General features: G+C 29.2%; 1 protein-coding gene across 3 annotated transcripts in view; it reads left to right on the top strand.

Annotated features, from left to right (window-relative positions):
- The window catches only part of LOC108751038 (elongation of very long chain fatty acids protein AAEL008004-like), a 13,430-nt gene extending 4,063 nt beyond the window's left edge, over positions 1–9,367 (top strand). The window contains exons 1-4 of one of the 3 annotated variants that reach the window (XM_018490982.1): positions 2,721–2,965; positions 5,699–5,950; positions 6,029–6,272; positions 8,802–9,367. In XM_018490982.1, the coding sequence (XP_018346484.1) occupies positions 5,699–5,950; positions 6,029–6,272; positions 8,802–9,286 (981 nt within the window). In that variant the 5' untranslated portion in view covers positions 2,721–2,965 and the 3' untranslated portion in view covers positions 9,287–9,367. Of the gene's footprint in view, positions 1–2,720; positions 2,966–5,681; positions 5,951–6,028; positions 6,273–8,801 lie in introns of those variants that run through there. The other 2 variants (XM_018490973.1, XM_018490990.1) reach the window with 2 other exon arrangements.
- Positions 9,368–13,590: the final 4,223 nt, after the last annotated feature.

Below are 13,590 nucleotides of genomic sequence, written 5' to 3'. Positions count from 1 at the left end.
CACACACACACACACACACACACACACACACACACACACACACACACACACAAAAGTGGTTAATTAATTTCTTAACATTTATATTTTACTTAAATATATAATTAATAAGTATATTTAATTAAAAATATATTTGTTAATAATTATAATTAATAAATATATTTAATTAAATAAATATCATCAATTAATAATTGTATTTAATTATTTTAGATACAGCACACACACACAAAACTTCTTTCAAATCAAATTAATTGTAGATGTAAATACTTTAAGACTTTCTTAGAAAAGTATAACTTTTGTTTATAATACTTTCTAATGCATATTTTCTAATAAAAAAATTATCTTTTAAATTTCAACAACACGTGTGTTAAATACACAATTATCTGAATAAATTATGCATCCGGTTGAGAAAGAATAATTAAATTAATTTCAATCGATTAAAAGTTTAATATTATATTCAAACATATTCTCTTACTTCAAGATTGATTTTTAATCGAAAAATCGTACTTTGTTCTGAATGTGAACTGAACTCGTTCGTCCTTCATTGAATTTTTCTCTTCAAGTTACTATTAACGGGCTTGAAAAAATATTTTTCTTCGTTAAGGTGGAGCAAATTCCTTTTCCTGGGCATAAAAAAGTTATATATAATTAAAGTAAATTACAGTAAGTGTGTCCGCATGGACGCATATGCAGGCACGCGCACGTGTTATGCGACATTATTGAGGGCACATGCCGTAATAACTGTTCAAAGGCGTCGCAGCTTACTTTCGTTATCAAATAAATGCGAGAGGATGCACCTGACTCGTCAAGCAAATGACAATCTTAAGAAAGCGCCACGATTCGAATTGCATCACAAGTCGTACGCGGAACTTTAATCGCAAATCCGTTATTTCTTTTCTTTCGTATGTCAATGAAAGTTCTCGTCATTATATGAAAATAAATACTGCTGAATTTTATTGAGATGCGAGTTCGATAAAACGTTAACTCTTCGGCATGAATGACGGAGAAGAAAATCCCCGCCCAAGCATGTGTGTGGCATAAAAAGAATGTAGTTGCGGCATTGATGACGATGTCACGGAAATTCCACGCTGATTACTGTATTTTTCAAGATGATTTATGACCGTATGTAGGCAAATTTTATATTACGCACCTTGCTGATTCGCGATAAGAGAAATTATTCGTACAATTGACCAAACGATTTTAGAATACACATAATTATCGAGAAAATTGATAGTAACGTCGATCGCGGAAAGCAATCGTTCCGAGACGTTTTGTGAATCAAAGTATTTTACAACAAACGAGTCTAACGGTAGTATTTCTTACAGTAGTGATCACTTATTATACAACGTAAAGGCAATTCATAATCAAGGAATTCGTTAATATTATGCTCGCGAAGAAAGTGAGATCGTAAGCTGCAAGAAAATCACTCTACGTCGTCAGATGATTATACAAACTCTTATAGTATCTGATTGCTTTAATGCACGTTACTACGACTTTGTATAAAACACACACACATACATTCCTTCGGTAATATACTTTTACGAGATGTAAGAAAGAAGAAAAATCATCTGTGCGCTTGTGTGATTGATTACAGTTAATATCCAAGCAAAGAAAAGGTACATTTTAGTTCTCGATAGAGAATCAAGCAGATGTACTCTCCGACCTAAGAAAGTACACGTGCTGCATGATGCATCCAGTTATCTGTGTATCAAGTAATTATAGAGTTTTTTGTCGCCACATATCGAACGTCACATCCAAAAAAAAGTCACTGAGAAAAAAGTTGTTTAAAAACTAATAAATTATTCAATTAAATGTAGCAGTATCAATAATTTAAACAAATATATATTAATTTAACGCGGCGTCATTGTGGTTGGATCATAATGACCCGAGACATTATTAAACATCTTGTATTCTCTTACATACTTCGTAAATTTTAATTAACTGTAGCTAGAGCTAAGATTTTCTAAAATCATTGTTGACATTGCGACAATAGATCAAAAAAATATTCGGATTATCATGATCCACCTCAACGTCCATGTAACATTTTAGCACCACAATGACGCCGGGTCAAACAAATAACATGTTAACATTTTTCACGTATATTTAATTTAAATGTATAAACACTTGAATAATCACTAAATATTTAGTCAAGTTAACAACTTTTTTATTGCATTAGTATCAAATTATTAAAATTGCTTGTCAATTTAATTCGTGATATTGCGTGATATTATAATAGTAGTTTAATTGTATTTATAAGTGATCGAAAAACCAATTCGGCGCGCAGTTCGAATGATTGACAAATATGATATACATGCATATACATATATAGTATATAATAATTCAGACTAAATTATTCAGTATTTCGATTTCTTGTTTGTTGTTTTTAACAACTTTGTATCTCAGTATAAAGGTTATTGATTTTAAAAACTGCGCTCGAAATTAATCGCTGCGTTGCTGCAAGTGCAAATTGGTTCTTATTAACGCACCGGAACGGAGAAGCGAATGGGATTATAAGACGAGTATCGTACAACTGCGTACGCGTGTTGTGAGGGACCGCATTTTTCCACGGTGAGAACGAGTTCTCAGTTGCATGTAGTCTTTAACGAGACGGCGACTTTTCCTTTCTGCAACAAGCGCGCGGGTTGCGAAATTCACGCGCGGGCTTGAGCGAGTCGCACGATGTCGCCGTTCATTGTTTTTTGTAATGGATTTTGTTTTTGTGGAAGTCGCGAATCACGAAATCAGAGAACGGATATTGTTTCCGCATCTTGATCAGAGAGGGACGGCGATGTAAGAGAAGAGCAACGCCGAATTGATAATGCGAGACCGAGACCGGAAAATACGCTACGCTGTTTATAAAATGTGACGGATCGAATCGATCATCACAAAGGGAATCAAATCGACTGATTTCGAAATAAATGCACCAGCAAATGCCAATCGCTTACCGAATTGCTAGATCATAAAGAACGTGAGTTTTCAATTCATAAGTATATTTGGCAATTTCCGTGTCTCTTATTCGATCTTGTTACAATGAAATTGCAACAGTAACAAGAATAGTCTTTCTCAACGGGTATTAAATTTTTAGCGTTATGGTTCTAATTTGCCAGTCAAAGTTATTTCTTCATAGTAAATAATTAGTTACAGCATTATAATAGTTGTTTCTTTATCAGAAATGACAAAGGGGTGTGTCTCTCTCTCTCTCTCTCTCTCTCTCTCTCTCTCCCCCTCCCTCCCTCCCTCTCTCTCTTATTTTTGAAGTGATTTCTTTTTGGGAATATCAACAAAGATTTTACTGTATTATAATTTTTCATCTTTTTTAATGACATTATATGTGATTAAAAATCTGATAATTAAATGTTATTTGTGCGTGTGCGTGTGTGCGTGTGTGCGTGCGTGCATGCGTGCGTGCGTGCGTGTGTGTGTGTGCGCGCGCGTGCGTGCGTGTGCGTGCGTGTGTGTGTGTGTGTGTGTGTGTGTGTGTGTGTGTGTGTGTTCAAGTTCAACTGAATCATCTTCAAATTTAAAAAAAAGTCTTTATCATCGCTAAGACTATTGACGTCTTGATATTTTCATCCAAAAGAAATCTATTCAACTTTGTTCAAAGAATTTATAATTAGCGGAATACTTATTTGACATACCTTGAAAAATATTACTATAATGCAAATAGCTAATCAATAATTAGCTTTTCATAATATTGTTACTGCAGAATCATTATATGTTTAATGTCGGCTTTTATGCCATAGAAACGAAAGTCAAATATTGACATATTTAATACACCAAAGTGTCGTCCGGTGAGCATTGTACAACATTGAGATGGAATCATTTACATGCAATATTCACAGAGCATGTGCATAATTAGATGATATTACTCGCAATAATCATTTTGAAATACTATGCTATAAAATAATGATCGTCAAAACGATAACAACTCTTATATAACCAAAAATGAATATAATGAAGCATTCTCAACTTCCATGAATTATTTCCATTTCTTTTCTTTTTTCCTACGCAAATAGATTTTTTTCCGTTCTATTTCTATGGCAAAAAATTTTTTGCAAAAATTATAGAATTTTCTACATTCCTCCATGTATAATTTATGCATGTTTCTGGATCACTTGAATAAAAGAGTCACGTTTTTTACAAAATTTGTCTTCCAACTGCCGCAACGAATTATAAAAGTCAAGTACAACGCCTTTGACGTCAGCATTTTCTCAAGGCTGAAAAATAAGATCCTTAATCGCTACTGGCAAGAGTTAAGATTTGCGAGGATAAGGGGGGAGAGCAACGCAAAGCCACAAAGACGGGTTTCCGCATGGAAAAACTTCTGGTGCTTTTCCGATCTACTTTGATCAGTGAAAGGATCATTGGTTTAACCTTCCGAGGAGGAATGTGACGATTCATAGATCCTCGAAACTTCATCTAGCGTACCGTAGATTGAGATCAAGTCGCGTGCATCGCGATTCAAATCGAGAATACGTCAAGGTGCACAATCCGTTTTCATTGCGTGTTTCATGATATATCTCGAAGGAATAACACTTACCAAAAAAAATCATAACTGTGTAATTAATTTTTATTGTAAGTTTCGATTTACTATTCTTTCTATAATATGGATAGAAAAGAACAACTAATTTTATCAGATTTTCGATCAAATGTTTCGAACGCAACTAATTAAAAAAATTTTTCTTTTACCAAGTATTTATTTTTCAAAGATTATTCAAATTGACATTTTTAATATCAATTAATTTTGACATTAATCCAAATTAATTAATTAATTAATTAATTTTTCACAATTTGTATTACTGTTCTTCAAATCATGAACAAAAGTATTTCTTCATTACATTTGATTTAATTATATTTATATAATCATGTTAAGATAAACTTTGCGTCTTTATACAATACATTTTATATTTTTAATACTTGTTGAAGAAGGACCTGTGATCACGAAACGTACTGTTAGATTTTAATAAATGTACTGATTATAAATTTATTTCTATATCTTTTTATGAGCTCGATTATTGACTTAATTTTCGTATAATTTGCTTTGCATAATACGAGCAAATTCTTACTTTTCTTTTTATATCATTAAGTATGATCAATAAAAAATTTAAGAACAGAATTTAATTGAAACCGTTGCGAGCACGCAGATATTTCCTCTCTTTCTTTCTTTTTTTGATTTAATACAATTTACAAAATTTGTAATTTAAAATTAGATGCATATAGCGCTTCTCTTATATTTGAATTCTTATTTTAATTATTTGATTACAATCAGTTTTTCTAAAATTTAATATTCGAAACATTTTAGATCTGCTTTAATTATCTATAGTAAACATTACATTTGACAAAACAACTCATCGACGACTATCAATCATATAATATAAAGAAATATATACTCTAATGTTTGTATATTTCCTAGTTTGCAACATGCGTTGCGCGTGTTATTTAAACCATACACTTAAATCGTGTTGCTCAAGCAATAAATACAGTCGTTTATCTCGAACGATATCTATAATAATCGACCGTAATTTCTTATATAATAATGTCAATTGAACTATAACAACACTATTTTTCTTTAGCATAAAACATCATTAATTTTGTAACTAGACAGAATGATATAAAGCGCATTATACCATAATTACAAATGACTTTGCTGTAATAAGATTGAACTAACATAACAGTGACAAAAGTGCTACTTTGATTTTAGATGGCGCAATTAATTCAAATGATTTACGATGGTTACCAAGATCTGATGGTCAACAAAAGCGATCCGAGAATCAATGATTGGCCAATGATGAGCGATCCGTTCTCCACATTAGCGATTTGCTTGTTCTACGCTTATTTCGTTAAAGTTTTGGGGCCAAAAATGATGGAAAATCGAAAACCTTTTGATCTCAGAAGAGTGATGATATGGTACAATCTATTTCAAGTAATATTCTCCACATGGTTGTTCAACGAAGTAAGTTATCCAGCAAGTCTATTCATGCAAAAAACAACTCATCAAGATATTTTATTATGTTTTCTCTCATATGCACAGAGTCTGGTCGGAGGCTGGGGAGGACGATATTCCTTCAGGTGTCAGCCGGTTGATTATTCAAATGACCCGATTGCACTACGAATGGCACGAGCTTGCTGGTGGTATTACATCTCAAAGTTCATTGAGTTCACGGACACAATTTTCTTTGTGTTGAGAAAAAAGAATGACCACATTACCACTCTCCATGTCATCCATCACGGCTGCATGCCCATGTCAGTTTGGTTCGGAGTTAAATTTACCCCTGGTAAATATATGCAATTTCTATCTTTTATTTACAAAACATAATCGATTAATATTAATCTTCTTCAAATTTTCGGATTTATGTGTGAAATTTTATTTTATTGTCAATATAAAAAAATCATATTTTATTCTGCAAATATGTAAAATGTAAATTAAAACTTAGCAATATTAATTTGGCATTTATTATAATTATTATAATTAAAAAATTGTTTATCCTTTTGTCACTATACTGATTGCCCAAGCAATACAGTTACATTATTAAAAAAACATTTAATAAATACTAGAAATTATATAATAAACCTATAAAAAGAAAAATAAATATTTAAAATTTAATACGGTTTTGTACTAACTATTTAATAATCATTATAAAACCGTTTATAAGATGTTTGTAATATTTAAAATATCGTTGTTATATAAGACATTTCAGTTTAATAAAAGTATATTTAATATTAATAATATCTACTTAACGATTTTATTTTTTATTATAAAAATTGTTTTGATAAAACATATGTTTTTTAAACATAAATTATGCTTAAATACCTGGTAAGAAATGTTTCATGCATATCAAGCAATTTACATTTAAAAAACGTTTAATTAAAACTTTTTTTGTCGTAAAAACATTAAACACGTTAAATATACGTATCAGTTAATATACCTATCAATGTACCTATTGAAGTTAAATATAATAAAATATAAGTATTTAATAATCTATTAAATTATCTCGCATAAAAACGATTTAAATAATTAAACATTTTTTAAACGTAAATTATCTGTTTAAGTTGCTAATTCCTAAAAATGTAACAAAGCAGGTATTTTTAACTTTGAAAGAAAAGAATTAAGTAAAAAACGAACTTTTTATGGTAAAAAAAAAATATTTTTAATCAAACGTAAAATTTATGAAAAACATAAAGAATTCATGTTAAATACATAGAAAGGATATAGAAATTAGTTTTTTTTTATATTTATTATTAAAATGTTTTATACCTTTGTTATTTCAATTTGTTATTTAATATTTTTTTATCTTTATAATTTTATATTAAGGAAATGTATTGTTGCAAGAGTTAATAAGTTGTTAATAATGTTTTTTTTAAATTAGCTTAAAAATGAACCTTAGTCTGCGCAATGCACACATGCCGGAGATATAATAATCTCATTTCTCATCATGCATCTTGAAAATTTTATAGAAGAGAATGATGCATAGACTTTTCTGTAGTTTGATGTCTCGTTTTAAATTAATTATAGATAGCTCGGTGAACATTGTCTCACTAATTTCAATTTAGAATGTGTACAATTAGAGTCCATATACACAAAAACGGTGTCAATTATTCCAATAAATTATTCTAATTTGTGTTAATAACAGTATGGAACTTATTTAATATTGGAAATTGAAGTACAATATAAAATAGCGTTCAAATAATTGTGAACGGTAGAGTTTATTGACACTTATAATCATTATACTATTGATCTGTTTTCTGTTACTGCACTAGCACTCTCTTTCTCACTTTCAACAAATATCAAGCATATACCTCACTTCAAGTTCCAAAAGTGTACATTAGTTCAGCCACAGAAAACACATCTTATATTTTGACATTTATGACTATTTCTACATAAAAATATGAATGAATGTATTAAATTCTAAAATTATAATACAGTATTAAAATTATTGAATGCTCAAGAAAATACATTCCAGTAAACAACTTTCAAGGCTGAAAGAAAAAACCGGTTTTTACTATCATTAGAGAAAACGAAAACAATATTTTAAATAGATTATCCAAACAGGCAAGTTATATTAAAAAAATATTTAATCAAAGCGATTTTTATAGAAAAATCATTAAATAGACGTTATTATTAAATAAACATTAAATATTTACTTTTATTAAATTAAACCGTCTTACATAATAACGATATTTTAAACATTATAAACATTTTATAAGTTTTTCTATTTTTATTACGTTTTTAAAATGATTTTAATATTATATTAAATTTTAAACATTTATTTTTTAAACAATATGATTAGAAACAAGACCGTCTATATAAATATTAAGACTTTAAATACAAAGCGCCTTCCCGGTCCGAGTGTTAAGATGTTGAACTACTATCTAATATACATTCAATTAAATTGAATTAATATTTCAGAAATAAATTGAGAGCCGATGAAATTATCGGATTCACACAATCAATCTGAAACAAATAATCCCCCCAAATTCTCCCAAATCTTAAAAAACTGTAATAAACTATAAATATTAATTCAATTTAATTGAATGTATATTATATAGTAGTTCAACATCTTAACACTCGGACCGGGAAGGCGCTTTGTATTTAAAGTCTTAATATTTATTTTTTAATTTATATGTTTACTAAACAATTTTTTACGTTTATTAAATGTATTTTTTTATTAAATATGTATATTTTTTTATTAATTATATTGGTTGGGAATAGATTTTAGAAGATATTATATATATTCAATTCGTGATAAAATTAGCAACAAACAGTATTATCTCTCTGATCGTAACATGGTCTTTATTTCTTGCAGGTGGTCACAGCACTTTCTTCGGTTTTCTGAATACCTTTGTACACATCGTAATGTATTCGTATTATCTTCTGGCGGCGCTCGGACCACAGATACAGCCATATCTGTGGTGGAAGAAATATTTGACCACTTTGCAAATGATCCAGTTCGTCCTTGTAATGATTCATGCATTCCAATTACTTTTCATCGATTGCAATTACCCAAAGGCCTTCGTCTGGTGGATAGGCATGCACGCTATAATGTTCTATTTCCTCTTCCGCGACTTCTATAATGAAGCGTACAAGAAGAAGAAGAATACAAAGAATGCTGTAGGCAAACAAGAAGATGAAAAGGAGCAGAACGTATCTACAGATCAAGGAGACATCAAGGAGAACGGCAATGAAAAGGGTGTGATATATGCAAACCAGTATAAAATGGCCACTGGTTATATCTCGGACAGCGGCCTCAGAAATCGCGTGTTCATCGACAATCGAGGCTTTGATGAATAATGAGAGCTTCTAATTTTAAAGAAATTTCAATTATTATACGTCGAGCGTACATTCGATTGCGAATTATCATTATTTAAAGCACTTTGCCACATTGCACCACAGTCGCTGTCCTCACGGTGCGATCGAATAAAAGCGGCAAATAGACAGAGGATATTAAAAAAAGAAATGAAAAATGAGAAGTCTGGTTTAATGGCATTCTTTCTGTGCTTCGCAGCGAAGTTTTTTTACGTGTAAAGATTTTCTTACGCTTTTTATGATATTATATGTGTGAACAAGTATATGATGCGAATGTGTGTTTACTAATTTGTGTGCGTTTGCTAGTTTGACGAGAAGCAAAAACAGAGACTAGATAAAGCGTTGAAATTGCCAAAATGATAAAAAAAATGTGTTACTCTTCTCGGTTAAGATACCGAAATGAAACTCATTTTCAGATAGATTGCCCTTTCCGGAAAGAGGAAACTTTTAAAAAGATGATTTTTGTGAATATTTGTATAGACTTCTCAAGAATTATAATTCTGCGTTTTGCTCATATTTCCTTCTTTTAAAAATAGAATAGTAACGAACTCTTGCCGTATTTCATATCAAAAGAATAAAGAAGAAAATACAATATTTATTTTATAGAAACAGAATATTTACCCCTACAGCACAAAACAAAGTTACACAAAAATTGCAACACTGCTGCAATATTGTATGCTGCAAAGATTTTGTAACGATATTCTGCAATTTCTGTGCTGTACGGATAGTAAGAAATTATTATCATTATTTTAACATTTCCAAAGCATTATTATAATTAAAATATTGCTGTGAATTGTCTAACCTCTAACCAACAATATGACACAAAATCCCAATAAGGCAGAAATAGAGAATTTAATTAAAAGAATTTACATGCATATTTACTGTCTGAAACAACTATTAATTTATTATTATTTTGCAGAATTAAATTTTTAGAATCAAAAATATTTTATTTTCTTCTAAAATTTTATTCTCTTAGAGAGCACTCTGTTTTTACTTTACATATTCCATTAAATATTCTAATTAATACTTTTATAAATACATAAACACATGTGATAAAATACATATGTATATGTACATATATTAATTTTAGAATTACTTATGTTAACATTATTCTTTTTTTTACATAAAAAGCAATATTTAATGTAAAATCTAAAATTTTTTCTCATCACGTTTTTTAAATTATAAATAACAAATTACAAATAATAAGAATCTTATTTTAGACTTATTTGTACATGTAAGAACACAATCGATAAAGAAGCTTATACCGGTCGAAGTTGGATCTTTAATCCGTTTTAATAATAGTTATATGAACTGCTCGCCAAAATAATTTTTTGAACTTATAAACGCAATCAAACTATCACAGTAATATCACAAATTAAATTAATAAGCAATTTAATAATTTGATGTTCAATCTGACATCCTATTAGAAAGATGTTAATGTACTAAAAAAACTATAAATAAATTTATTGCGAGAAAAATATTCTCTCGACCGGAAATCGAACCCGAATTACTTATATTCCGTACGAGCATCCTAAGCCTTTACTACCGAGGCTGATACCTCAGCAGGGAATAGTTAGTGCTTCAGTAGTCTAAAACCTTAGAAATACAAGAGATCCGAGTTCGACTTCCGGCCGAGGTAATATTTTTTGCAATAAATTTATTTTACATTAACATTTTTCTAATAAGATGTCAGATTGAGCATCAAATTGCTTATCAATTTAATTTATCATATTACTACAGTAGTTTGATTGCGTTTATAAGTTCGAAAAATCATTTCGGAGCGCAATTCAAATAATTATATATTTAGTACATAAATTCACATAAAAATTATTTAAAAAACATTAAAAATCCAGCTTCGACCGGTAGGCTTCCAGTTTCAATCAAATTATAAATGATTTTTTTTAACTTTTACAGAAATCTACATTAATTTTTATGGTTTTCTTTCAACAACTTAATATGAAAATTTATAATTATTGTTTAAATAATTTTGCTGGGATATAAAATTATTCAAGTTTCAAAAAAGTAATGCTATCTAATTTTTAATATCTAAAACTTTTTTCTATCAAAATAAAACTTTAATGATAAATTAAATTTTCTTATATTATTAATATAAAAATACATGTTCATGTTTTAGATTGAATCATTTTTCGATATATTCTACATAATCTCATTTATCGTAAATATTGTATTATAATGTTGCAATATTAAAATATTATAACACAATTGAATCCCGCTCGAATTTAATATTTAAAATAATATCTTAAAATACACGTATATATATATATATCTTTAGCATTTAAAATATTCTTCTTGAATCTCGAATTCTCAACTGTTGATATTTTTTAAAATTTTCTGTTCGATCATCTGTAGATCAAAATGAATCGACTGTAGCTCGCGCAAAAGCATGCACATAGAGAACTGTGTAACTAATAGATATTTCCGACAGGTGTATGATTTTCAATTTTATTTTGTCCTACATTACTTCTATGTTATGACTATAAAATATAATTGTGTAATAATGCATTATAAAGATTATAAACAAAAATTACAATAACTGAAGTCTAAAGTAGATATTAAAAATATAATTTTCATTTTAACAGTGTTATATCGAGCACTCGTCAATTTGTCGATACTGTTAAACAAATTCAGGACAGGTAGATAAAAAGTTTTTTATTATAATATTTGTAAGATATAATTAGAATATCAATTAAATAAAAGCGCATGTAAGGCTTTTTTAGTGCTTTGTAGGCGCTAGGTGCTACTTTATTAGAAATGGGATCGATAAGTCAGACTGCTACTATGACGCAGCGAATTAATGGACTGCATTGTGCATAATTTATATTCCAAAATTCACAAGTGCTGAAAATCTATAGTGTTATGTAAACTGTAGATTTTTAGCGCTGGCAATGAATTTTTTTAGAACACAGCCTAGAAGCACTAATACATGAGGACTATTTAAAATGGACATGTTTACTTTCAAGCTTCTCTCTAATAGAAATTAGTGCATATACCTGCTACCAATAGTAGATAACGAATATTGTGTAATAATATTGCGACATACAATTATATTTTATTTAATTAACAGACATACTACTGATAATAGAAAAAATTTTATATTTCTCTTCTAGAAAAATTAATTGTCTAATATCATTTTTCTTATTATCAATTTTTTTGTTCAGTATTAAATTAAAAATTGATAATTTTTTTTTTATAATAATTTTTAATATTTCAAAATATAAGATGTATTTGGGTACAATTAAACATTAACTAGATAGTTCAGTATGCATTTTTCAAAATTAGTTTATATAACATCTTTAAAACGTATTATATTTTTTAAATATCTTACATCCCGATTTTGGACATATGTACATCTTATTTACATTTAATTTTAATTAATATTAATAGAATTCTAATATGATGTGTGTATAAAAATAATAATTTTCTTCAATTTGTTACTATATATATTAGTTGCATATATTAGTATTGCATAGACTTTATTACGCAGACAGTAATTAATTTTTAATAGCTGTTTTAAATTTATAATGACCTATTATTATTAAAAATGTCCAAAGTTGAGTCTTGATTATGCAAGAGAATTTTTAATGAAAATTTGATTAATAAAGTACATATAAACTCAGTCCAATAGTAATTATTATATAAATCTAATTTACGAACCGATTCTGTAACTCTTAATGACAGTCGTTGATGTCGTTGCGTAGATATTATATAGAATAAAAAAGCTGCGCAATGACATCAACAACTGTCGTTAAAAGTTACAGAATTGGCCTCTTAATAACAATCGATAACAGATAAAATAGTAGTAATACAAAATTATGTAATACAGAAAACATGTAATTAATGAAGTCAAAATGTGATAATAGCGTCATTCTCTATAATAATCGGCTAAATATTAAAGAGAAATTTGTTTCTGCGAAATATTCGCAAGTACATACATCAGCTGGTTAACGGTAAAAAATACCGGCTGTTAAAACTCGTCGGATAAGCGGGCAATCTGCCGAATCGCAGTATAACCGAATTCTTGCTCAAAACAAGAACAGCCTAATCGCGCGTACCTCTCCTGAGAATGGGCGAAATAGACGGTGCTAATTTTCAATGGTGAAAGTACACGAATAGTGAAAGTCTAGCAAGACGCAACTTAAAGCAGCCACCGAGTTTATATGTAATCGCGGCCGCGTTCCGTATAAATAACTCATATGCATTGTGTACAAGATACATCATCCGTAGATCGAGTTTTTTTTGCCACAATTCATTCCGTGCGTTAATGATAA

This window comes from Trachymyrmex septentrionalis, unplaced genomic scaffold (genome assembly GCF_001594115.1).
Source record: "Trachymyrmex septentrionalis isolate Tsep2-gDNA-1 unplaced genomic scaffold, Tsep1.0 scaffold11, whole genome shotgun sequence".
Lineage (NCBI taxonomy): Eukaryota > Metazoa > Arthropoda > Insecta > Hymenoptera > Formicidae > Trachymyrmex > Trachymyrmex septentrionalis.
Note: the sequence above shows the minus strand (reverse complement) of the source record. Positions and strands in the feature narration are given on the sequence as shown.